The sequence below is a fragment of the Carassius gibelio genome, chromosome A5 (assembly GCF_023724105.1).
Source record: "Carassius gibelio isolate Cgi1373 ecotype wild population from Czech Republic chromosome A5, carGib1.2-hapl.c, whole genome shotgun sequence".
Classification (NCBI taxonomy): domain Eukaryota; kingdom Metazoa; phylum Chordata; class Actinopteri; order Cypriniformes; family Cyprinidae; genus Carassius; species Carassius gibelio.
The window spans coordinates 4108112-4135966 of record NC_068375.1 but is presented as its reverse complement, the minus strand read 5'-3'; the positions used below and the strand labels follow the sequence as shown (position 1 = coordinate 4135966).

General features: G+C 39.0%; 2 protein-coding genes across 2 annotated transcripts in view; both read left to right on the top strand.

Moving 5' to 3' along the window:
• The first annotated feature begins 718 nt into the window (after positions 1-718).
• Positions 719-4033, top strand: LOC127989130 (mitochondrial fission 1 protein). Its single transcript, XM_052591406.1, has 5 exons — positions 719-862; positions 1136-1268; positions 1442-1518; positions 1609-1714; positions 2874-4033. Exons 1-5 carry the CDS (start codon positions 818-820, stop codon positions 2969-2971), a joined length of 459 nt encoding a protein of 152 aa, XP_052447366.1. The 5' UTR covers positions 719-817; the 3' UTR covers positions 2972-4033.
• An 878-nt stretch (positions 4034-4911) lies between these two features.
• cldn15b (claudin 15b) overlaps positions 4912-27855 on the top strand; it is a 28695-nt gene continuing 5751 nt past the window's right edge. The window contains exons 1-2 of the mRNA XM_052591405.1: positions 4912-5604; positions 15649-15813. Coding sequence (XP_052447365.1) covers positions 5388-5604; positions 15649-15813 — 382 coding nt within the window. The 5' untranslated portion in view covers positions 4912-5387. The remainder of the gene's footprint in view (positions 5605-15648; positions 15814-27855) is intronic.

Below are 27855 nucleotides of genomic sequence, written 5' to 3'. Positions count from 1 at the left end.
TTGCAGATAGAAATGCTTGAATCGCCGGTAAAACATAAACGGCGGGATGCATGCAGTTCTGTTTATTAACAGCTAGAGCGCCAGAACCTACATTTATTGTTGTTTTAAAACTGCAATTGAGAATGGGAATGGGAGGATGGGAATATTTATGGAAATAAGGCCAACAGTCAAACATGCCTATTGTTCCTCTATGGACATGGTTATATGCCACTCCTTCAGTTGATCTTTAGTTGAAAAAAGTAATTCTGTATAAACAAAGATGTGTTTCAAAGGAGATGGCATTGTGGCAATGTTGGGACCTAAAATATAGTGGGACATACAGTAGGAGAGTAGTTACATAGGGTACAAACAGACAAACAGTACTCAGTCAGTTTTTAGGCCTACATATCATTGAAAAACATGAAACGTACAGGATTTTATAACACATGTACACACCCAGGCACAGTAATTTGATTCAGATATAAAAATGAAAGGTAAATGTTAGATTATCAAATCAAGTCGTTGGATAAAATAGTCTGTCACTTTAAAATCTACAAAGAAATTCCCTCATGATTCTAGATTTTACTAGGCTTTTTAAAGCCAACAGATTTAATTAAAATAATTTAGATAAAGTTTTTTTTTTTTTTTTTTTTTTTTTTTTATTATTATTATTTTCGCCCCCCTGTGTTTCGTTTGATTCTCCACACTCCATCTCAGTAGATGGCGGAAATGCACAATACATTTGCTTGACAACCGCCACTAAATTGAAAGAAGAAGAGGAACAGTCCAGTCTGGGTTGTAAACCATAGAAAGTAAACCCGTGATAATTTTCGTTATCATGGAAGCTGTTGTTGGAGAGATTGTTTCCCCAGAGGATCTGGAGGTAATTTGTGGTATTTTTTCATATCGGTTTGAAATGGTTAATTAAAAAAAAAAAAAAAAAACAACAATAAAAAAAAAACAATATAAAACATAATGTGGGAAAACTTCCTGTCTGAATAAAATTGCCAAATGCTCTATGCTCTAACTTATAACCTCAAATTAATTGTCTGTATGTTAGTGCTTACTGCTTATAGCTTTTTATTTGCCCTGATCATCAATTAAAAGAGTTTTTGGCGTGGACACGTTGTTAACTTTGTATTATTTTGATTTTCAGAAATTTGGAAAGAAATACAAGGCAGAGTTATCAAAGAGTTCTGTGTCTAAAGACACGCAGTTCGAGTATGCGTGGTGTCTGATCAGGAGCAAACACCCGGAGGACATCAAGAAGGGAATAGTGCTACTTGATGGTACTTGATGGAATTGAATAAAAAACTCTATATTTTTTTTATCCCATTTCAAACATTTTTTAATCTCTATTTTCATTAATTATTGTGTTGTCTAAGAGCATTTGGTGTAATGAACCGAAAGTTTTGTCTTGTTAATAAATCTAAATAAGAATTTTTTTTTTATCTTCCACCAGAACTTATCCATAAGGGTACCAAGGATGACCAGCGGGATTATCTGTTTTACCTGGCTGTGGCCAATTATAAGATCAAGGTTGTTATCAGAGCTTTTCAGATGCTTTCAGTAGAAAACTCTTAGGAATGATTTTGCTACTTTCATTCTCCTGTTTTACTATAATTTCAGGAATATGAGAGAGCTCAAAAATACATTAAGACATTACTGAGGAATGAACCAGGAAATTCTCAAGCTGAAGAACTGGAGAAATTCATTGGTAACGCCATGAAGAAAGGTGAGCATGAATATTGTTAATATGTATCTTTCTCATTGTTTTGTATAACAGAAGTCAATTTCTTCATTCAAGAGTGTAGTTATATTATGCAGTGTCCATCTTTGTCCTGCCTAATTGATGAGCAGTGCCATGATATATTGTATGCTGTACTGTGAGGTCTACATAATATAGGAATCCATGGTAAAACAAGACTGAATTAATTAAACACTATTTGAATACTTCTGGAAATGAAAATGAGCACAGGGTTAAGACGCACGGTGCTGAGCCAACCTCAGGGCGCTTTGTGTCCATTTATTAAACTGTGTCAGGTGAGGCAGTGACAAAAGTAGGTCATTTAATTAATTAATTGTTAATTTAAACACTTTCAAGTCAAGATATCCATGTACAGTAAAAAACATAGATCGCATTAGGTCATGGTTTTTTAAATTTGTCCTGAAGGCCCCACATTTTGCATGTCTCACATGAAGTGGACACATCCAATTCAACCGATAAGTTGAATCAGGTGTGTTAGATAAGGCAGTGGTTCTCAATTCCAGTCCTCGCGACCCCCTGCTCTGCACATTTTATGTATATCTCTTATCACTTCAGCCGTTTGATCTATTTGAACGTAAGTGCCCTGCAAAGTGGACATCACAGTATATTTTGCCATGGTTCCAGTTTGAAGCGAAAGTATATTTTCCATTCAAAGTGCATTGAAGTATAATGCAAGACGTGAATTTAAATTGTAATTATTTACAGATATATATGATGTCACAATTGTCTGTGTGTGAAGATGTTGCGGAGCGCAAATCTGCGGATGAATGTTCTGGAGTTAAGTAAATTTAATCAGATTTCCCCTGCTCAAGTAGCAGGGAAAAATGAATACTCTGTAGATACCACGTCAATCGGAATACAGTTCATGCACGGAGCTCACTTCTAATGAGCTGATTATCTGAATCAGGTACGTTAACAAAGAGAGACATACAAAATGTGCAGAGCTGGGTGTTCGTGAGGACTGAAACCACTGAGATAAGGGACAGAAAATGTGCAGTGATGGGGGGCCACCAGGACAAGGTTACCTCTGGTAAAGCCGATACAGGTCCTGTATATAAATAATCTTCTCATATATTTAGATTAAACAGGGAATTTGCATTTAACATTCTTCTCATTTGTTTTCTAGATGGGCTGGTTGGAATGGCAATTGTTGGTGGCATTGGCTTGGGTTTGGCTGGATTGGCGGGACTCATTGGTTTAGCTGTGGCTAAGAAATCTGCGTAAGAGGATAAGACAAGACAAATCATAATGCCTTGCAAATGAAAAAAGTATTAACCCATCTTTTGAGGTTGGATTCATCATGACACTGACAAAGAACAGATCATCTCACTTATGCCTTAATAACTTTTCCTCCAGATAAAGCCAGTGCTTTTTAAAGTGAGAAAAATTTGACATTGCTCTTAAGAAAAAACAAGAAACGCCCCAAAAATGTTTCTGTCACAAAATGTTTAAAAGTTATTTAATAATATAGATCCTACAAATATAGCATTTAATAGTTTTAACTTATTTATTCTTTGTCTTTGTAATAGTTTTAGCTTATTTGTTCTTAGTTTTCCACTGTACCATCTCTGAGCATGCAAAAATTGATATTTTCACCATTATCAGCAGCTGTAATGGAAAATTACAATTAAATTGTCCATTAACTCTAACTCTCTCTCTCTCTCTCTATAGAAAGAGAGAGAGAGAGATTTTTTACTTCCCCATTAGCATGAGCATTTTGGTCTTGTATTTCACCTCCTTATTATATTACAACTAAGTATATACTAAAGTCAGAACCCAAACAGTTTGTGCTTTTTTACTATTTTAGCTAAAAGCCTGCTATTTAAGTAGGAGTCTTAGTGTAGCCATAGATCCAGAAGACAATAGAGAGTGCAGGGGCTAAGTGATATAAAATGGTATTGTAGAATATGAGATGTTTTGTGTTGACAAAAAGTGTTTTCCTTACTTGAATGTTTTGCACTGAGATTGTCTGTTTGTATTTGTTTCTGTTTTATTTACACCCATTTCAAGTACTTTTTGCTAACTTTGAACACCTGCTGCATATAAAACTAAACCCCATTGTGCTTATATTTTTACATGTAGTCAGGGTATATATGGAAAGAAGATTTTAATTTGGTGCTAAAAGAGGTGCTGGGTGAGTTACACACTGACCTTTAAAATTAAGAGTTTAAGGTTTTACCAGATTATAACCTTCGTAATCTAATTTGCTCTGTGAACAAGTTGTAAAAAGCTGGTGTTATTTTAATAAGAGGAAGAAAGCTGATGGAGTAAACAATTAAATAGTCACCCAGGAAACATTATTTTCAGGAATGGAATTGAGGTGGGTTTTTGGCAAGTGTTGGTTTACAATATGTGGCTCTGCCAAGTCTGGGCTTGAATATGTGGCATCATCAATCGTGGGCAAAAGTAAGAACTGTCATTGTCAGGCAGCTCACACTATGTACAGCTGGGGTGCAACAAACATGATATTATTTAAAATTCCCTCATATTCACATATAAGATTCCCCAATGCCAGTGCTCCAATTTATGTCTTAAAAGGATTTATTCAGCCACCTTTGGGTCTTTTTAAACATATCCACATAGCTGTCCACTCCTTTGTTGAAGTTAAAGATCACATAGTCAGGGAAGCATTTATTGATTTATTGGGTAATATAGGCTTCTGTAGATATCCAGTTATTTATTGTATGTTTGAATACTTACCAAGCCTATAGCCTAGTTAAAAAATAAAATCATTGAGGTGTTGTCTAATTATCAGCCAGATGATAAAGCATCAAAGGTTCCTATTTGTATCTTAATATAATGATGATAAATTCAGCTGGAAGTCCATACAGAGCCAAATGAACCATTTGAACCAATTGAACTTTATGAACCGATTTAACTTGCCTGAAATAACAAAAACATATTGTATTACTCACAAAATATGCAGAATACGTAATACACTGTAAGAGCTTAAAAGCTGTATCAACATTCAGCCCCTCCAATCTAAACAGCACATAGGTAAATAAAGATAAAGCACTGAAATGTATCTTCAGCTTTCCTTTAAAATGTTAATTCTTTTCCATTGCAAATATTAATATATTGTGCATGAATTGATTATACAAATACACTTTCAAAAAGTACATTCTCAAGTGATTGATAACTGCTTATTTTATTTAATTTTTTCTTTTAAACATTTATAAAGATGATTCTGATTACCTCATGACTAATCAAATGATTAAAAAACAAGTGATCTTAAAAACCTAGTGTAGTATTAAAAGACAAAATTTTTTTTGAAAGAATTCTCTCCAGTATCATTTTTATTGTTAATTTATAACTGTAAGCTTTTATCTTTAAACCTTACTATAAACCACTTTTCACTGTATATGGAATTACTGAGTTTACTGTATGGTTCTTTGGAGTAAGTTGATGTTACCTTATAGGTTTTCCTATAGTAGTATACCTGCGGTACCCTATTTATAACTTCTGGCAGCTACCAAGCATTGTAATCAAACAGCTTAGTCATAGACTGTTGCACAGTAAAATCATAAACGGCCCCTAATGTTTATTACAAGGTTAAATTCCATTTACTGGTGTAACATATCATTGATTGAACGCATGCCACATAGAACAGAAGATCCAGAAAAGCAGAAGATCCATAAATATGAAAGACATACTGCAAATTATTGCACTTCTCTTGGGTTTTTTGGCGTGTGGTTCAGCTGTATTATCTTTACATAATCACTACTGGAAAGTGTCTACAGATGATGATAATGTCATCATCACCGCCGACATTTTTGAGAACCTCTGGATGTCCTGTGCGGTCGACTCCACCGGTACTTTCAATTGTTGGAATTTTCAGTCCATGCTCGCTTTACCAGGTAAAATACCTATAAAAAAAAATTAAATAAACTGTATTAATAACTTTAGTAATGATAATAGTACCATCACTATACTACTATTGCTAGTATTGCTATTATTCATTGTTTACTGAATTTGTTTATGAACAAAACGTTTTATATTAAGAACAATGGAATCTCAATGAGATTGTGTTTGGTACAGAACATTTGGGAAAGTGATATTGCTTTTATACAGTTCTATTAATGATAAAGTAATTCATATTGAGTAACTTACCTCTTACACAAAAACTGGCCGGTTTTAATATTCTTCACAAATGGAAACAGTTAATAACAATTGTCCTTTTCCCACATATTTGACATATTTCCCTCTCAAAAATGTCTATTTGCTCAGCATATCTCGACTTTGGGTTTTCTATTTCTCGCTCCCAGCTTAGTAGTGGGAAACATGCTCCGAAGGACGCTCTGATGCTATCAAATATAACACAATTCTGCTTTTATCCATGGAAAATTTTTAATTAAATTAATGCTATATTAACTTAGATATGCTATAGATAACTTATTTGTGAGCCAAATCCAGAGACAAGTTAGAATTTTAGCACTTCTGGTTCAAATTTAATGGGTTTTTGAATACGTTTTTGGCACGCTCAACATACTTTAATGTTTTATTCTGATGTATAAAATACATCATTAATATTCCTTTATTTTAAGCTTTTGCTTTTCTTGAAAATATTGGATGCTAACATGTGGCTAGATGAGAATACAGAAGTAATCATAAACTTTAAATGTCATCACACAAACAAGAAAAATAATATATTCAATGGTCCGCTTTCACAGTACCGCTGTATTTACAATCACACTTGAGCAAAGTGTTTTTAATTTTTTTTAAATACCGAAACAATTGTCAGAAACTTAATGATGGTGGCATTGAAGTCATGCAACACTAGTGTAGTTTGTTTATTGCAGGTGAAAGATTATGTGTATCTTTAGTCAGATATATTTAAACTGTGTCTGTGCCTCAAATGCATTCAACAGGTAATGTCTGTAAATGTGTGAACCAAATGGTCCATAAAGTTAAAATAACCAAGGAACAGCATTCCTCAGGAACTTCTTGTAGATTGCAGTATCTCTACATGTGAAGTTCAGAAGATTTATCAAAAACAATATTGAAAATGAGTAGTTTCCACATTTGTCCACCTACATAGAGAGAACAAGGAAATGGTAGGAATAAAAGAACATCATGTTGTATTGTATTGTTGTGTATAAAAACTTTTAAGCTAAAATATAAAAATACTAATAAAACTTAAGTGTAATGCTAACACTTTACTTTCATTAAGAAATCAAAACATAAAATGCGTAACAGATCATTAATACATATATATTCAAATAGCTAAAACATAATGTGCTTGTGTCACGCTGTCTGGTCTCTGTTTCCCTGAGTCTCCACTAGTGGTCTCACTTCCCCATAGGCAACTCACCGTAGGCACTACAATTCCCACAAAGCCTTGTCCCTTCATCACAGTAATTTCACTCCTGTTAATTGCACTCAGGTGTCTTCACTTGTTAGTCATTATCCTCCCTATATTAACCAGTCCTTTTCTGTTTGTCTGCATGGAGTCCTTTCTTTCTGTCACCCAGTTTCCTCGCCTTCTGAGTTCCTCTTCTTCCGAGTTCCTGTTCCCGTTTCTGTTCCTTCCCTGTTTGTTGTTTGTTGGATGGAATTATGGTTTTGACCCCTGCTTGTTGATTTCTCTTTGGATTACCCATTAAAACCCATACTGCGATTGGATCTCTCGTCTCCTGCGTTTCACTGGGTCTCCGATAGTAACAGAAGGACTCCATCAATGTCGAGATCCAGCGGTGTGGGACTTCATTCCCGTTCCACAGCCAGTATTTTAAAATTAACCACCCTCCCCTAAGAGGGCAATGAGGTGGGTGCCATGGCACAAATGTTCTGGTCCCTAGCTGAGGGGATGGAATATAATGATGCGGCCCTAAAGGACACTTTCAACACCGGGCTGGATGATCCGGTTCCTCGAATTGAAATGGAGCAGTTGGAAGCCTATAATTTCTGGGAGTTTGTATTTTATTTACAACATTGGTCTCAGTGGAATACCCCAGCCACACCTAGACCGGGGTCTACAGACAGGAGGACCGCCAGCCCAGCGCCACTGCCCAAGATGGCCGCCGACCCAGCGTCACTGCCCAAGATGGCCGTCGGCCCAGCGCCACTGCCCAAGATGACCGCCGGCCCAGCGCCACAGCCCAAGATGGCTGCCGGTCCAGAGTCATTGGCACAAGATGGCTGCTTGTCCAGCACCTATGCACAGGATGACGGCCACAGTTGACCTTCCGGAGTCGAGTCCACATACCTCCAGAGTTCCCGTTGACCCTCCAGAGTCGAGTCAGGTTCCCGTTGACCCTCCGGAGTCGAGTCAGGTTCCCGTTCTGTCTCGACCGCACGGATGGGGTGGTCTTCTGTGCCGCCCGGGTGGGCTTCTGTCTCGACCGCACAGATGGGGTGGTCTTCTGCGCTGCCCTGGTGGGCTTCTGTCTCGACCACACGGATGGGGTGGTCTTCTGCGCCGCCCTGGTGGGCTTCTGTCTCGACCGCACGGATGTGGTGGTCTTCTGCGCCGTCCTGGTGGGCTTCTGTCTCAACCGCAGTGCTCCAATTCCACCTTGCTCCTCTCTGGATTCCTGTCCTGTCGGTTCGGCCCTGGGGACTGAACGTTATGTCCTTCCTGGACTTGTGTTTTGTTGTTGTTTTGTTTCAGTTTTTTTTGTTTTTGCTCCACTCCTCTGTGTTTCCATCTATGGACCTGGCCCTCCGTCCCTCCCCCTGAACCTCCGCCGGTCCAGCTCCCTCCTGGGCTCCTTGTTTTTGTTTTTCTTTCTGTTTCCATCTATGGACCTCCTCCGCCAGTCCACCTCCCTCCTGGGCTCCTTGTCTTTGTTTTTCTTTCTGTTTCCCTCTATACACCTGGCCCTCCGTCCCTCCCCCTGATCCTTCGCCAGTCCACCTCCCTCCTGGGCTCCTTGTTTTTGTTTTCGCAATTCTTGTCTCTGTTTCCTCATGTTACCTGGCCCTCCGTCCCTCCCCCTGGCCCTCCGCCTCTCCACCTGCCTCCTGGTCTCTGTGATCCTTGGTCTCCTCTTGTGTTCGGGTCGAGCATATGGTAGCTGCTCCATGGAGGAGGGGGTAATGTCACGCTGTCTGGTCTCTGTTTCCCTGAGTCTCCACTAGTGGTCTCACTTCCCCATAGGCACCTCACCGTAGGCACTACAATTCCCACAAAGACTTGTCCCTTCATTACAGTAGTTGCACTCCTGTTAATTGCACTCAGGTGTCTTCATTTGTTAGTCATTATCCTCCCTATATTAACCAGTCCCACCCCCCTTGTTAATTTCTCTTTGGATTCCCCATTAGAACCCATAATGCGATTGGATCTCTTGTCTCCTGCGTTTCACTGGGTCTCCGATCGTAACAGCTTGTTAATGTTAACTAATAAATGCCTAATGATTAACAGATAATTATTTAATGTAAATTAAAATTTTTACAAATGTCATTAAACTTTTAATTCATAAAATCATGCACATCTTGAAAATCTACAAATTATTCAACAGTTGTTATTTTATACATTATTTTAACAATTTTGCTGCGTGTGTGTGATATGGGTGAGATTTGGGTGTTTGATGTTTGGAGGTATGGGTATAGGTATAGGTATGGGTTGGTTAAGGGTTCACAGTGTACAGGGGTCAATTTAATTACTATATGGCAACACGATTCAATCTGTTTATATAATTGTTTTTATATATAAATTATAATTGAAGTATTTTCTTGAAAAAATATTTATTTTCTTTTGATGATGTATAATTCAAGGAAAAAGATGTTTAATAATAATACACAATAGTATACAAACCAGATTCCAAAAAAGTTGGGACACTGTACAAATTGTGAATAAAATACAAAATATATTCAGAACATAGATGAAATACAGTATCAAATGTTTAACTGAGAAAATAATTCTTTTTAAGGGGAAAATAAGTTTATTTTAAATTTCATGGCATCAACACATCTCAAAAAAGTTGGGACAAGGCCATGTTCACCACTGTGTGGCATCCCCTCTTCTTTTTATTACAGTTATAAGTTGCTCAAGTTTAGGAATAGGAATGTTGTCCCATTCTTTTCTAATACAGGCTTCTAGTTGCTCTTCTTTGTCACATCTTCCTCTTTATGATGCGCCAAATGTTTTCTATGGGTGAAAGATCTGGACTGTTGGCTGGCCATTTCATTACCTGGATCCTTTTTCTACGCAGCTATGATGTTGTAATTGATACAGTATATGTGGTCTGGCATTGTCATGTTAGAAAATGCAAGGTCTTCCCCGAAAGAGACGATTTCTGGATGGACGCATACTTGGATATACCTTTCAGCATTGATGGTGCCTTTCCAGATGTGTAAGCTGCCCATGCCACATGCACTCATGCAACCCCATCAGAGATGCAGGTTTCTGAAATGAGCGCTGATAACAATTTGGGCTGTCCTTGTCCTCTTCTGTCCGAATGACATGGCGCCCCAGTTTTCCAAAAATAACTTCAAATTTTGATTTGTCTGACCACAGAACAGTTTTCCACTTTGCCACAGTCCATTTTAAATTAGTCTTGGCCCAGATAAAACGACAATGTTTTCTGTAAGTATTTCTGAGCACGCTGTGATTTCCTTTACAGTAGCATTCCTGTATGTGATTCAGTGCCATTCCAGACAGAAATATAGTGTTGGCCCAGATCCGGCCCACATGAAATCCATGCGGGCGAGATGTGGGCCGGATTTGGGCCACAACTGCTTGCTGTCTGGGATCTAAGGGCCCGAAGATCACGGGCATCCAGTATGGTTTTCCGGCCATGACCCTCATGCACAGAGATTGTTCCAGATTCTCTGAATCTTTGGATGATATTATGGACTGTAAGTGATGATAACTTTTTCTCTTTAACTCTTTGCAATTTTTCTCTGAGAAACTCCTTTCTGATATTGCTCCACTATTTTTCACCGCAGCATTGGGGGAATTGGTGATCCTCTGCCCATCTTGACTTCTGAGAGACACTGCCACTCTGAGAGGCTCTTTTTATAACAAATCATGTCCCCAATTGACCAAATAAGTTTCAAATTGGTCCTCCAGCTGTTCCTTATGTGTACATTTAACTTTTCCTGCCACTTATTGCTACCTGTCCCAACTTTTTTGGAATGTGTAGCTCTCATGAAATCTAAAATGAGCCAATATTTGGCATGGCATTTCAAAATGTCTCACTTTCAACATTTGATATGTTATCTTGTATATTCTATTGTGAATAAAATAAGTTTATGAGATTTGTAAATTATTCCATTCCTTTTTTACTCACAATCTGTACAGTGTGCCAACTTTTTTGGAATCGGGTTTGTTCTCCTTGAACTGTCACTTTATCGTGGTGGAGAGGTTTGAGTACCCGAATGATCCTGGGAGCTATGTTGTCTGGGGCAATATGCTCCTGGTAGGGTCTCCCAAGGCAAACAGGTCCTTGGTGACGGGCCAGACTAAGAACAGTTCACAAAACCCCTTATGGCAAAATTAAAATCAAGGACCGTGACGTCGCCCGGCATGGCGCAGCCGGGGCCCCACCCTGGAGCCAGGCCCGAAGTTGGGGCTCGTATGCGAGTGCCTGGTGGCCGGGCCTTCCCCCATGGGGTCCGGCTGGGCTCAGCCCAAAGGAGTGACGTGGGGCCGCCTTCCTGTGGGCTCACCACCTGCAGGAGGGAGCGTAAGGGGCCGGTGCATAGTGGATCGGGCGACAGTTGTAGGCGAGACCCCCGACGACCCGATCTCTGGACACGGAATCTGGCTTTAGGGACGTGGAATGTCACCTCGTTGGCGGGGAAGGAGCCTGAGCTTGTGCGGGTAGTCGAGAGGTACCGACTAGAGATAGTCGGGCTCACCTCAATGCACAGCTTGGGCTCTGGAACCACACTTCTTGAGAGAGGCTGGACTCTACCACTCTGGAATTGCCCATGGTGAGAGGTGGAGGGTTGGAGTGGGTTTGCTAATAGCCCCCCAGCTCAGCCGCCATGTGTTGGTGTCCATCAGTGCACATGGCACCAGGACACCCTAGGCTGGAGGTCGATGATCGACTTTGTGGTCGTGTCATCAGACCTTCGGCCATATGTCTTGGACACTCGGGTGAAGAGAGGGGCGGAGCTGTCAACTGATCACCACCTGGTGGTGAGTTGGATCCGATGGCGGGGGAGGAAGCTGGACAGACTCGGCAGACCCAAACGTACTGTGAGGGTCTGTTGGGAACGTTTGGCCGAGCCCCCTGTCAGAGAGATCTTCAACTCCCACCTCCGGCAGAGCTTCGACCGGATCCCGAGGGAGTCTGGAGATATTGAGTCCGAGTGGACCATGTTCTCCACCTCCATTGTCGCTGCGGCTGCTCGGAGCTGTGGCCGTAAGGTCTCCGGTGCCTGTCGAGGCGGCAATCCCCGAACCCGGTGGTGGACACCGGAAGTAAGGGATGCTGTCAAGCTGAAGAAGGAGTCCTATCGGGCCTGGATGGCTTGTGGGACTCCGGAGGCAGCTGACAGGTACCGGCAGGCCAAGCGGACTGCAGCCCGGGTAGCCGTGGAGGCAAAAACTCGGGCCTGGGAGGAGTTCGGTGAGGCCATGGAGAAAGACTATCGATTGGCCTCAAAGAGATTCTGGCAAACTGTTCAACGCCTCAGGAGGGGGAAGCAGTGCCCTACCAACACTGTTTACAGTAGAGATGGGCACCTGTTGACCTCAACTGGGGATATTGTCGGGCGGTGGAAGGAATTCTTCGAGGATCTCCTCAATCCCACTGACTTGTGTTCCGTTGAGGAAGCAGCGGCTGGGACTCGGAGGAACACTCGTCCATCACCGGGGCTGAAGTCATCGAGGTAGTTAAAAAGCTCCTCGGTGGCAAGGCACCAGGGGTGGATGAGATCCGCCCCGAGTACCTCAAGTCTCTGGATGTTGTGGGGCTGTCTTGGCTGACACGCCTCTGCAACATCGCATGGCGGTTGGGGACAGTACCTCTGGACTGGCAGACCGGGGTGGTGGTCCCTCTTTTCAAGAAGGGGGACCGGAGAGTGTGTTCCAACTATAGGGGGATCACACTTCTCAGCCTCCCTGGGAAAGTCTATGCCAGGGTACTGGAGAGGAGAATTCGGCCGATAGTGGAACCTCGGATTCAGGAGGAACAGTGGTTTTCGTCCAGGTCGTGGAACACTGGACCAGCTCTATACCCTTTCCAGGGTGCTGGAGGGTTCATGGGAGTTTGCCCAACCAGTCCACATGTGTTTTGTGGACTTGGAGAAGGCATTCGACTGTGTTCCTCGCGACATCCTGTGGAGGGTGCTCTGGGAGTATGGGGTCGGCGGCTCCCTACTTAGGGCTGTTCGGTCCCTGTACGACCGGAGCAAGAGCTTGGTTCGCATTGCCGGCAGTAAGTCAGACCTGTTCCCGGTGCATGTTGGACTCCGGCAGGGCTGCCCTTTGTCACCGGTTCTGTTCATAGTTTGGGGACCATACGATTTCGTCGCTGCTTTTTGCGGATGATGTTGTCATGTTGGCATCCTCAGACCAGGACCTTCAGCGTGCACTGGGACGGTTTGCAGCCGAGTGTGAATCGGCTGGGATGAGAATCAGCACCTCCAAGTCCGAGGCCATGGTTCTCAGTCGGAAAAGGGTGGATTGCCCACATCAGGTTGGTGGAGAGTTCCTGTCTCAAGTGGAGGAGTTCAGGTATCTTGGAGTCTTGTTCACGAGTGAGGGAAGGATGGAACGTGAGATTGACAGACGGATCTGTGCAGCTTCTGCAGTAATGCGGTCGCTGTACCAGTCTGTCGTGGTGAAGAAGGAGCTGAGCTGTAAGGCAAAGCTCTCGATTTACCGGTCAATCTACGTTCCTACTCTCACCTATGGTCATGAGCTGTGGGTCATGACCGAAAGGACAAGATCCCGGATACAGGCGGCCGAAATGAGCTTTCTACGTCGGGTTGCTGGGCGCTCCCTTAGAGATAGGGTGAGAAGCTCGGTCACTCGGGAGGAGCTCAGAGTAGAGCTGTTGCTCCTCCACATCGAGAGGAGCCAGCTGAGGTGGCTCGGGCATCTATTTCGGATGCCTCCTGGACGCCTTTCCAGGGAGGTGTTCCAGGCACGTCTCACCAGGAGGAGGCCCAGGGGAAGACCTAGGACACGCTGGAGGGACTATGTCTCCCGGCTGGCCTGGGAACGCCTCGGGGTCCCCCCGGAAGAGCTGGAAGAAGTGGCTAGGGAGAGGGAAGTCTGGGCGTCTCTGCTTAGACTGTTGCCCCCGCGACCCGGCCCCGGATAAGCGGAAGATGATGGATGGATGGATTGATGGATGGGTTTGTACTAATATAAGTGTTGAGGCAATAAAAACATTTTGCACCCAAATTACAATGTGTATTACTGTATGTCTTTAGCAAGCTTAAAGCTAAACTTCACTGTCCACCCGTTATTAGAGCAGTTAAAAGTTCAATGCCCATAAAGATACTAAACGATTAGTAAGTGTTTTTAAACATTCATTAACAAGTGATGAATAATCTTAATTTTAGATTGGGTATTGTAAAAACATGAACAATTTATTTAAAAAATATTTATAAAGATCTGCAAATAGGGTGAATTCTGGTCATTTGGGACACATTTTGCCAAATGACATGACTGCTCATTAAGGTAGCAATGATTAGTAAACATTTATAAACATTTACGTTTACACTTTAGATTTGGTACTGCAAAAACATAAACAACTGATTAATAAATTATTTGTGGAAATGTAAAAATAGTAGAAGTCTATTTTGAAGACAACCTACAATTTACTATATTTCAAGGTCAGTGCTTAGTCATATTTGAAGTTATCCTAACAGGAGTAAAATGTCACATTTTATAAGCACATTTCACAAATTAATTATATTCTGAAGCACATATAAAAAAACTGAAATTATATATTTAAGAAAGAACTCTGATCAAAATTAAAGAAAATTTACAGAAAGTTTACTGCCAAGCTATTGGTGTAAATCTGGCAGCATTTTTCTAATTTTCTCGGAGATTGTAAAATGTTGGGCCAATCTAAGGTGACTGAAACCCTTAGACAGCAGGTTGTCCAGATGAAGGCCAAAGATATCACCCTTGCGGCCACGGTAAGAGAAGTTGGTCATTCCAAATCTGTGATTTCTAGAAAATGGCAGCTTTAGAATGATATTAATTCATTCAGGTCCACCAAAAAGGTTGGTCGCCCATGTAAGACAAATTAACAAAAAGACAGGATAATGCAGAGACTCTCAGTTGGGAATTTGTTTAATAATTCTGGAACTTATTAATTTCTTGGAATTTCACTGTAGCTGGGATCTTAAGTTCATTGATGATGAGAGAGATTGATGATGAGATTTGGGTCAGATGGTATGGATTCAAAGTTCACTTTAGTGACGAAAGCAAGTTTAATTAATTTGGGTCAGATGGGAAACATTATGTTCTGTGTCAAACTGGTAAAAGGCTGAACCCCGAGTTTTATATTAACTAGTGATATCCTGCAGCCACAGATATGCTAAAGTCATGCAGAGCAAGGGCCTCTACACTTCCTACTAATTTTTGAAAGCTGTAACCCTCCAAAATTTTAGTTGTAATCATCTTTCTTGCTACAGTGGTTACTTTTCTTTAATTCTGATCACATAGTTTTCCACAAAATATTTTTTTGTTGTTATTGTTTTTAACATTTAAATTTACATCAAATAACGATCAGTTAATTATTTGATAATGTTTAATAAGTTTATTATTAAGCATTCACAAGCATATTATCCATATTTTTAGACAAAAATGTAACACTTTTTTTCATTTCCTCAGTCTATTTATTATCAGGGGATGCTGTACACTAAAGCAGAAATATGGTTTGGTTTGCCATATGAACAAGAGGGGACAGAAATTAGGAACCTCTACAAAACCACCAATCCAATCAGCTGTCAGACTTTTTGTAACCATTCCTTCTCTTTTTTCTCAGGTTATATCCAAGCGTGCCGTGCATTAATGATCACATCCATTGTGTTGGGCACAGTCGGACTGGTGGCAACTCTAGTGGGTATGCAGTGCTCCAAAATAGGAGGGGAAAATTACGTAATGAAGGATCGGATCGCTGGAGCTGGAGGTGTCTTCTTCATACTCCAAGGTAAGAACATAACCAAATGACATCAATTATTATCTTAGCACCTGTAATATAGGGGAGGTTGGGGTTAGTCGTGATACTTTTTTTTCTCAGGTCAAGGTACATTACACTGCACAGAGCACACAGAACCACGGATGAGAATATGGTAACAAAAGAACAGCAAACCACATTTGTGGTAAAAATAAAGTTTTGTTAAGGAATTGTGTAACATTTCTCTATGTGACATCATGTGACAACTTTCCCAACCTAACATTTATGAGAAGTTAAAAGCTACCATCTGTCAAGTCACCTTTATTTATGTAATGCTTTAAGCAAAACAGATTGTGTCAAAGCAAATGAACAGCATTAATTAGAAGAATAATGTCTCAATAATGCAAAATGACAGTTAAAGGCAGTTCATCATTGAATTAATTGATGTCATAATCCAGTTCAGATTTAATCTTTGCAATCAAGTCAGTGATATCGCTGTAAATGAACTGTCCCCAACGAAGCGAACCAGAGGCGACAGTGGCAAAGAACCAAAACTCCATCGGTGACAGAATAGAGAAAAAACCTTGGGAGAAACCAGGCTCAGTCAGGGGGCCAGTTCTCCTCTGACCAGATGGAACCAGCAGTTACATTAATGGCTGCAACAAAGTCACATTGTGCAGAGGTCTCAACTGGTTCCTGTGGTCTTGTCCTGGTGGTCTTCTGAGAAAAGGTATTTACCTGCTGTAGATCTGTATCTGGGGCTCTCATTTAGTTGTCCTGGTCTCTGCTGAATCTGGTGGCTATGGTGACCTCAAAATAAGAGAGAAACAAACTAATGTTAGAATAGATGCCATTCTTCTAATGATGTACAGAAGCAAGTTCATTGGTGCTATGGGAAGTGTTCCCAGTTCCGGTTTACCTAATTAATGCAGCTTAAAAATCTTTTAACGAATTTAGATATTATAAGTATATTAGTGTGTTACTGTATGTGTAAGTCAGGTTAAAGAGATGGGTCTTTAAACTTTAAACTGCAAGAGTGTGTCTGCCTCCCAAACAATGTTAGGTAGGTTATTCCAGACTTTAGGCCCTAAATAGGAAAGGAATCGGCCGCCTGCAGTTGATTTTGATATCCTAGGTATTATCAAATTGCCAGAGTTTTAAGAACGCAGTGGGCATGGAGGACTATAATTCTATAAAAGAGCTCGCTCAAATACAGAGTTGCTAAACCATTCAGGGCTTTTTTAAGTAATAGACCAGATTTTCAAATCTATAAAATGTTTAATAGCTAACCAGTGCAGTGTTGACAGAACTGGGCTAATATGGTCATACTGCCTGGTTCTAGTAAGAATTCAAAATGGTTGTTCTGCATGCTTAATAAACAAACTCCAGCTGGTTCAAAATGCAGCAGCTGGAGTTTGTTTATTAAGCATGCAGAACAATCACCCAATAAAGCATTACAATAATCTAACCTTGAGGTCATAAACACATGGATTAATATTTCTGCATTGGGAAACATTGAGAGCATAGGTCGTAATTTGAATATATTTTTGAGATGAATTTTTTTTTACAAAATGCTAGAAACATGTTTTTTTAAGGAAAGATTGCTATCAAATAGCACATCTAGGTTCCTAACTGATGACGAAGAATTGACAGAGCAGCCATTAAGCCTTAGACAGTGTTCTAGGTTATTATTACATGCAGTTTTTAGATCATATAATTAACACCTCTGCAGTAAAAAATTACTCGTCACCCAGTGTTTCATATAGACTATGCATTCTGCTAGTGTTTCAAATTGGTATGTTTGGCCGGGCCACAAAGAAATATAGAACTGAGTATCGTCAGCATAACAGTGAAAGCTTACATCATGTTTCCTGATGATTTATACCAAGGGTAACATGTAAAGCGTGAAGAGTACGACCCTAGTACTGAGCCTTGAGGTACTCCATACTGCATTTTGTGTTCGATATGGTACCTCTTCATTAACTGCGAATTGATGGCGTTCATTTAGGTATGATTTAAACCATGGTAATGAACTTCCATTAATGCCAACAATGTTTTCTAGTCTATGCAAATGAATGTTCTGGACAACAATGTCAAACGCAGCGCTAAGATCTAATACGATCAGATGATAAGAGCAGGTCATTTGTAACTCTAATTAGAGCAGTCTCAGTACTATGGTATTACTGGATACGACTCTAAATCCTGACTGGAAATCCTCACAGATACCATTTTTCATAAGAAGGAATGTAAGGATGAGGAAACTACCTTTTATAGTATCAGGGACAGAAAAGTGAGATTTGAGATCGGTCTGTAATTAAATAGTTCTTTGGGGTCAAGTTTTTTTTTGATGAGAACCTTAATAATAGTCAGTTTGAAGGTTTTTGTTGACATATCCTTATGACAATGATGAATTAATAATAGTCAGAAGAGGATCTATGATTCTGTAAGCACCTCTTTTAGGAGCTTAGATGGAATAGGGTCTAACATACATGTTTTTGGTTTAGATGATTTAACAAGTTTATGCACTTCTTCCTGTCCTATAGTAGAAAATGAGTGGAATTGTTCCTCAGGCGATCTATAGCATGTTTTCTGATGTGATATTATATTATATTATATTATATTATATTATATTAGATTATATTATATTATATTATATTATATTATATTATATTATATTATATTATAGCTGACGACTGTATGGTTACAATTTCATCTCTAATAGTAGTGATCTTGGAAGGAAAGTAGTTCAAAAAGTGATTTCTGCTGTGCTGTTGGAAAATATCAACACTTGTTGATGCTTTATTTTTCATTAGCCAGTTTATTGAATAAATACCTGGTGTTTTCCTAAAACTTTCTTAAAGGGGGGGTGAAATGCTATTTCATGCATACTGAGTTTTTTACACTGTTAAAGAGTTGGATTCCCATGCTAAACATGGACAAAGTTTCAAAAATTAAGTTGTACGTTTGAAGGAGTATTTCTGTTCCAAAAATACTCCTTCCGGTTTGTCACAAGTTTCGGAAAGTTTTTTTCGAGTATTGCTCTGTGTGACGTTAGATGGAGCGGAATTTCCATATATGGGTCCTAAGGGCACGTCTGCCGGAAGAGCGTGCGCTCCCGTAGAGCAGAGCACAGAGAGCACAACAGGCATTCACTGATCAGAGCGAGAGTGTCGCGAAATGTCACAAAAGGAGTGTGTTTTTGGTTGCCAGGGCAAGACAACCCTGCACAGATTACCAAAAGAGAAACAGCATTAAGGGACCAGTGGATGGAGTTTATTTTTACAGAGCATCAACGGAGTTGTGCAAGTGTTTGTGTTTGTTTCTCTGCATTTAGAAGATGATTGTTTTACAAACAAGGCCCAGTTTGACGACGGATTTGCGTATCGTTTATTTCTTAAGGATGATGCAATCCCAACGAAAAAGGGTCACGATCGTGTGTTGGAACCGCAGGCGGTGAGTAAAACTGCTTAAAATATCTCTGCCTCCTTGTTCGTGCATCCGCCTCTCATGCCTGAGACCCGGGTTCGAGCCCTGCTCGGAGCGAGTCATTGCTGCTGCTGCTCTTGTTCAGTTTCAGCCTCGGGATCTGATTCTGGATCATAAATAAACGGCTGAATCTGACTGTTAGCCATGGTTTGTTTTGGAGGTTTTTTACCTTACGGTAATGTCACAGCTTCCAAACGCTCTCAACGCAAAAGCCTACTGGCGCTCGTGATTCTTTAGCTCCACTCACACGTCACGCCTCCAGCCGGTCGTGTTTTTCTGGGAAAAATCGGTACAGACTATCTTTCTCTTATGAATATAATAAAACTAAAGACTTTTTGGAGTTATGAAAGATGCAGTACTACTCTATAGGTACTCAAGATTAACAGGATATTGAGTGAAAACGAGCATTTCACCCCCCCTTTAAGCATAAATGAGCAACTGTATTTAAAATGCTAAAAAAAGAGAGAGTCTATAGTTTCTGTCACAACATCAAGTTGTTCTGAGGCTTTGGATATGCTAAGGAATTGGGATAAATCAGGAAGATTAAAGTCTTTAGTAGAATTTACAGTTTTAGCTATATGAAGTTTTCACATAACTAAATAATGATCTGCTGCATAACTTCAACACAGTCAACATCAATTCCATGTGACAGTATTAAATCTAGAGCATGATTTCAACAATGAGTAGGTCATGAGATGTATGTACACTAATAAAGTTCAGAATGTCTATGAATGCTGATACCAATGCATCATTTTCATTATCAACATGGACATTAAAATCACCAACTATTAAAACTTTTTTTTTTATTTGTATAGCGCTTTTTACAATACAAATCGTTACAAAGCAACTTTATAGAAAATTATGTTTCTACAATATTTAGTAGTAGCTTATGGTGGTGACTGTCAGTTTGTGCACGTTTGACAGGATTTTAGAAAAAAAATTAATACAAGACGTAGTCAGCTAGACGTTGAACATTATCAATATTATTAATTAATAGTTATTATATGATGCAGTCACACATGTAGCAATAATTGTTAGTTCTGTTTGTTGATTCAGGGTTAGCATCATCTGAGGTCCTCTGAGGGTCAGCATCATCTCTTCTCAGGTGTTCTGGATCCAGGAGCTTGTGTAAATCCTAGTTACCACGGGATGTAAATCCCATGGCAAAACATAGAAACAAAATAGAGACATCATTAGCATAGCTGCTGATCCAACAAAGTAAAATTAGTTTAACCCAAGCTAATGAATTAAAATGCACATTTGATCAGATGCAACTACACTCACAATTTAAGAGATACATTATTTGAATGCTTGGTGAAAGAGATGCATTTTTAATCTAGATTTAAACAGAGAGAGTGTGTCTGAACCCCAAACATCAGGAAGGCTATTCCAGAGTTTGGGAGCCAAATGTGAGAAAGCTCTACCTCCTTTAGTGGACTTTGCTATCCTAGGAACTACCAAAAGTCCAGCGTTTTGTGACCTTTGGGTGCGTGATGGGTTGTAGCATGGTAGAAGGCTAGTTAGGTACGCAGGAGCTAAACCATTTAGGGCCTTATAGGTAAGTAATGATAATTTCTAACTGATACGGAACTTAATAGGTAGCCAGTGCAGAGACTGTAAAATTGGGGTAATATGATCATATTTTCTTGACCTCGTAAGGACTCTAGCTGCTGCATTTTGGACTACCTGTAGCTTGTTTATTGATGAAGCAGGACAACCACCTAGAAGTGCATTACAATAGTCCAGTCTGGAGGTCATAAATGCATGAACTAGCTTTTCTGCATCAGGAACAGATAACATGTTTTGTAGCTTGGCAATGTTTCTAAGATGGAAGAATGCAGTTTTTGTAACATTGGAAATATGATTTTCAAAAGACAAATTGCTGTCTAATATAACACCCAGATTTCTGACTGTAGAGGAAGTAACTGTACATCCGTCTAGTTGCAGATTGTAATCTACAAGATTCTGTGTAGTGTTTTTTATCCGAATTTAATTGGAATTGGAATTGGAAAATTATTTGTCATCCAATCTTTTACATTTTTAACACACTCTGTTAACTTAGATAATTGAGAAGTTTCATCTGGTCTCGTTGAGATATATAGCTGAGTATCATCAGCATAACAGTGGAAGCTAATTCCGTATTTTCTAATAATATTACCAAGGGGCAACATGTATATTGAAAATAGAAGGGGACCTAGGACGGATCCTTGTGGCACTCCATATTTTACTGATGATAAATGAGATGACACCCCATTTAAGTAAACAAAATGGTAGCGATCGGACAGGTAAGATCTAAACCATTTTAGAGCCTGCCCTTGAATACCTGTATAGTTTTGTAATCGAGCTATGAGTATGTCATGATCTGTGGTGTCGAATGCAGCACTAAGATCAAGTAAGACTAGAAATGAGATGCAGCCTTGATCTGACGCAAGGAGCAAGTCAGTTGTAATTTTAACAAGTGCAGTTTCTGTGCTATGTTGGGGCCTAAAACCTGACTGAAATTCTTCATACAGATAATTTTTTGCAGGAAGGTGCTCAATTGAGCAGACACAACTTTTTCTAAAATTTTAGACACAAATGGAAGATTTGAAATAGGCCTATAATTTGCCAGTACACTAGGATCTAGTTTTGGTTTCTTAATAAGAGGCTTAATAACCGCCACCTTGAATGGTTTTGGGACGTGACCTAAAGATAATGACGAGTTAATGATATTGAGAAGCGGTTCTTCGGCTACAGGTAACAACTCTTTCAGTAATTTAGTGGGTACAGGATCTAATAAACATGTTGTTGGTTTAGATACAGTGATACGTTTATTTAGCTCTTCCTGTCCTATAGTTGTAAAGCACTGCAGTTTATCTTTGGGTGCGATGGATGAAACTGAAGTGTTAGACACTGTAGAATCTACATTCGCTATTGTATTTCTAATGTTATCTATTTTATTAGTGACGAAATTCATAAAGTCATTACTATTTAACGTTGCTGGAATATTTGAATCAGGTGACGTCTGGTAATTTGTTAATTTAGCCACTGTGCTAAATAAAAACCTTGGATTGTTTTGGTTATTTTCAATGAGTTTGTGGATATGCTCTGCCCTAGCAGTTTTTAGAGCCTGTCTATAGCTGGACATACTGTTTTTCCATGCAATTCCAAAAACTTCCAAGTTAGTTTTTCTCCATTTGCGTTCAAGACTACGAGTTTCTTTCTTGAGAGAGTGAGTATTACTGTTATACCATGGCACAGTATATTTTTCTTTAACCTTTTTCAATTTGATGCGGGCAACAGCTTCTAATGTATTAGAGAAAATAGTGCCCATGTTGTCAGTCATTTCATCTAATTCATGTGTATTTTTGGGTACAAATAGCAGTTGAGATAGATCAGGCAGGTTATTTGCGAATCTTTCTTTGGTGGCTGGAACAATAGTTCTCCCCAGACGGTAACGCTGAGACATAGAGTTAATATCAGTTATACTCAGCATGCACGATACAAGGAAATGGTCTGTAATATCATCACTTTGAGGTACAATATCTATAGCAGTAAGATCGATTCCATGAGATATAAATAAATCTAGTGCATGATTAAAACGATGAGTGGGCCTGGTGACATTTTGCTTGACTCCAAAGGAGTTTATTAGGTCAGTAAAAGCAAGTCCTAATGTATCATTTGTATTATCAACGTGAATATTAAAATCTCCCATGATTAGCGCCTTATCAACTGTAACTAGAAGGTTATTTTAGGAATTCTGTATACGGCCCTGGTGGTCTATACACAGTGGCCAGAGCAAGAGATACATTAGATTTCTTTTGCATGTCTGACAGTATAACATTTAGCAGAAGTATTTCAAAAGAGTTAAACCTGTATCCTGTTTTCTGGGTAACATTGAGAATATCACTATATATTGTTACAACACCTCCTCCATGACCAGTCTGACGGGGCTCATGCTTATAACAGTAGTTTGGTGGAGTAGACTCATTTAGACCAAAATAATCATTTGGTTTTAGCCAGGCTTCAGTCAAGCAGAGTACATCAAAACTATTATCTGTGATCATTTCATTTACAATAACTGCTTTGGGTGTGAGTGATCTAATATTTATGAGCCCAAACTTTAAAAATTGTTTTTGTTCATTTACTTTACATTTTTCTGGTTTAATTACGATAAGATTTTTTCTAGATCCTACATTATATTTATATTTTGACCTCACTATTCGGGGAACAGACACAGTCTTAATAGTTTTTACAGCGCAAGTACTTTTATCATTTAAGCGGGTGGAATTAATTTTTTATTTTCAAAAAGTGGAGCATGACAAAATGTTACAATAAGACATGTCCAAACAATATCCACTTTTCTTTTCATTTTTTTGTTTTTTTTTACAAAAAAGTAAAACAAACTGAACAATTAGGGAGAGATAAAAAAACATGCACATATCTGACACAAAGTACAAAAGGGGATAAAAAGGAAGACAAAAAAAAAAAATAAATAAATAAATGAAAAGAGGATTATTTTCTATATTCTAACCTCTACAAACTCTGGTCGTAAGGGTTGAATATATCTAACCCATTTGCTCCATAATTTAACAAAAGTGCTCCTTTTAATGCGAATTGAAAATGTTATGGATTCCATTACATAAATCTCATTCACTATGTTTATCCACTCAGTCATCGCGGGGGGCTCGGGAAGGAGCCAGCATCTGGTAATTGCCTTTTTGGCTGCTACTGTCAAAATAGAATACAGGTATTTATCTTCATGTCTATGCATATTGTCAAAATGTCCCCAAAAAACTTAAGAAAACTGTAATGGTATGTTGTTAACCTTAAATATACTAATTAAAGCTTTTTGAAATTCAAGCCAAAAGAGTTTAATCTTTGGACATTCCCAAAATATATGCCAATGCCCTGCATCCCGAGCCCCACACAACCTCCAACAGCAGGCCGTGCCTGTGCCAAAGTGTACCTTTTGCCTTGGTGTTAGGAAAAGGGCACTAAACATTTCCACCTAAACTCTTGCCATTTATGGGAGTTTGTACATTTCCATGTGGATTCACATACTTTGTACCATTCTTCATTAGTTATTGTGAAATGTCCTTCCTTTTCCCATTTTTCTTTGATGTAATCCGTAGAGTGGGACCTTTTTGTCAGAAACCCTTTATAGAACTTGCCGATAGCACCTTTAACTATAGTGTTTTTAAAACTTGTAGCTTGGCAATGTTTCTAAGATGGAAGAATGCAGTTTTTGTAACATTGGAAATATGATTTTCAAAAGACAAATTGCTGTCTAATATAACACCCAGATTTCTGACTGTAGAGGAAGTAACTGTACATCCGTCTAGTTGCAGATTGTAATCTACAAGATTCTGTCTTAAATCTGTCTACAAATTTTTTCAAAATTGGGTCATCTATCTCAGTTTCGGGGATAATGTTCTGCTGGAAATAGTACCGCAATTGGAGATATCTAAACAAATCTAAATTGTTAAGCTTAAAATCACTCTTAAGACTGTCAAAATCTTTCATATTCCCATTATGAGTGAGTGAGTAAATGGTCGTCACACCCTTTGAAATCCAGTATTTGAATGTGCTGTCTATCTGGTTGGGGCTGAACCCAGGGTCAAATGCACACCACTGCAATATCTGTATTTTGTCATCCAAATTATATTCTCTCTTGACTTTACGCCATATTTTCAATTGTGTATTAATCCAAGGGTTTTGAATCATTTTGATATGTTTATCCAAATTTGTATAAGCAAGAACAGCATATATTGGTGGATCCTTCATTATTGAGAGCTCAATGTCTTTCCATCTAGCATGAAATTTTGATGAGCACATATAAATGAGTGGCTTGATCTGAGCTGCATAAAAATATCCTTTGAAATACGGTAATGCAATGCTTCCCATTTCTTTTGGAAGCTGTAATGTTTTATATTTGACCCTGGGTCTTTTACCCTGCCAAATAAATCTAGAAATAATTTTATCAATTTCTGAGAATTCTTTCTGGGAAATTTCCACTGGAAGAGCCTGAAACAAAAACAGATACCGTGGAAGCACATTCATTTTGATACTATCGATTCTTTGACACACAGTAAGAAATGAGATTGTATTCCATCTTGTAATACCTTAATTTTAATTAATAAGGGGCCATAATTAATTTCACCCAATAAAGAAATGTCCTTTGGTAGAGAAATACCCAAGTACATCAGAGATTGTTGGTCCCATTTAAGAGGAAAAATTTCACAAAGCTGTTTATGAGGGGAGTAATTAAATGTTAAGAGTTGGGTCTTTTGTATGTTTAATTTATAGCCCGAGTAACGACCAAATTTCCTCAAAATGTTCATCAACTCAGGAAACATGACAGTAGGCTCCGAAATATATACCAAGACATCATCTGCGTACGAAGCAACTTTATGGACTTCCCCATTTATAGAAATGCCTTTAATACTTGAAGTTTGTCTCAACCATTGCGCAAGTGGTTCAATATATAAAGCGAAAAGGAGTGGTGAAATAGGACAGCCCTGCCTAGAACCCAGCTGTAGTACAATAGATTCTGACAGGTGTCCATTAATTTTTATTCTTGCAGATGGTTTACTATATAGTGTACGAATAACTTGAACGAATTCGTTATGTACCCCTAGTCTTCCCAGTACTTTGTAAAGAAAAGCCCAGCTGACTGAGTCAAAGGCCTTTTCAGCGTCAAGGCTCACCAAAAGAGCCTCCAATTTGTTCTGTTGAATATGATGTAGGATATGTAAAGAGCGTCTAATGTTATCATGAGTTTGTCTCTCCAGAACGAAACCAGTTTGATCTGTGTACACAATATGCGGAAGTAACTTCTCTAATCTTTTAGCAAGGATAGCTGTGAACAGTTTATAATCAACATTCAACACTGAAATTGGCCTGTAAGAACCTCACTCGGTTTTATCTTTTCCATCCTTAGGGATAACTGATATAACTGCTTCACTCCATGAAGGTGGCATTTTTTATTTTTTTAGAACTGTATTAGAAGCCCTTAGAAGGCTTGGCAATAACTCATTACGAAATGTTCTGTACCAAACAGAGGGAAAGCCATCTGGGCCTGGAGTCTTATTAGCTTTCAGTCTAGAAATGGCTGCATTTATTTCCTTCTCTGATATTTCAGCTGTTAATATGTTATTGTGTTCTTCTGATAGAGTAGGTAAGTTAAGTGAGTTAAGAAAACCCTCCATTTGGGATTCACTCTATAAAAATGGTTGAGTATATAGACTTTTATAATACTTCTCAAATGCTTTTTGTAATTCTTCTTGTTTATACAGTATAATTCCCGAATCAGGATTTTTAATTTTGTAAATTGTGCAATCTGCTCTTTCTTTTTGAAGTCTTCTAGCGAGAATTTTTGAAGCTTTAGGGCCGGCTTCATAATATTTTTGTTTTACAAAGACAAATTTCTTCTCAATTTCCTGTGTACTCATCAGATTTATTTCATTTTGTGTTTTCTTAATCTCAGAGTAAATTAGGGCATTGCTTCTTCTTATGTTTCATTTCTAAATTCTGCAATTTTTTATTAAGGTCTAACCATCTTAATTGTTTTTCTTTCTTATTATATGCACACCATGATATAATTTTTCCCCGAATTACAGCTTTTAAAGTGTCCCATATAATTGATGAATCAACCTCACCAGTATCATTAATATCTAGAAATTGTTTAATCTCCTTTCTCATCAAAGCCACAAACTGGGGGTTGTTTAGAGCACTTGTGTTGAGTCTCCAAAGTGTGTTTCGTGGAGAACCCTCTATTTGTATTGTACAATAGATAGGGACATGGTCAGATAAATCAATAGAACCAGTATCACAACTGGTAAATCTGTAGCGGTCTCTTGAGAACACAACAAAATATTCTATTCGAGAGTATGAATTATGTGAGTGAGAATAAAATCACCTCCCTAAATTACAATTCCTGTTGCGCCAATCATCAAGTCAAAGACCTTTCTATAAAAGACAAAATTACTTCCAGGTGGAACGTACACATTAAAAATGGTTATTATTTCATTGTTGATCTTCCCTGAAACTACTATATACAGTATTGTTCAAAATAATAGCAGTACAATGTGACTAACCAGAATAATCAAGGTTTTTAGTATATTTTTTATTGCTACGTGGCAAACAAGTTACCAGTAGGTTCAGTAGATTGTCAGAAAACAAACAAGACCCAGCATTCATGATATGCACGCTCTTAAGGCTGTGCAATTGGGCAATTAGTTGAAAGGGGTGTGTTCAAAAAAATAGCAGTGTCTACCTTTGACTGTACAAACTCAAAACTATTTTGTACAAACTTTTTTTTTTTTCTGGGATTTAGCAATCCTGTGAATCACTAAACTAATATTTAGTTGTATGACCACAGTTTTTTAAAACTGCTTGACATCTGTGTGGCATGGAGTCAACCAACTTGTGGCACCTCTCAGCTGTTATTCCACTCCATGATTCTTTAACAACATTCCACAATTCATTCACATTTCTTGGTTTTGCTTCAGAAACAGCATTTTTGATATCACCCCACAAGTTCTCAATTGGATTAAGGTCTGGAGATTGGGCTGGCCACTCCATAACATTAATTTTGTTGGTTTGGAA

Coding starts and splice junctions, on each gene's coding strand:
- LOC127989130 (XM_052591406.1), top strand. CDS start 818: ATGGAAGCTGTTGTTGGAGAGATTGTTTCCCCAGAGGATCTGGAG. Junction 863..1,135: donor TTTCCCCAGAGGATCTGGAG/GTAATTTGTGGT, acceptor TTTGATTTTCAG/AAATTTGGAAAGAAATACAA. Junction 1,269..1,441: donor GGGAATAGTGCTACTTGATG/GTACTTGATGGA, acceptor ATCTTCCACCAG/AACTTATCCATAAGGGTACC.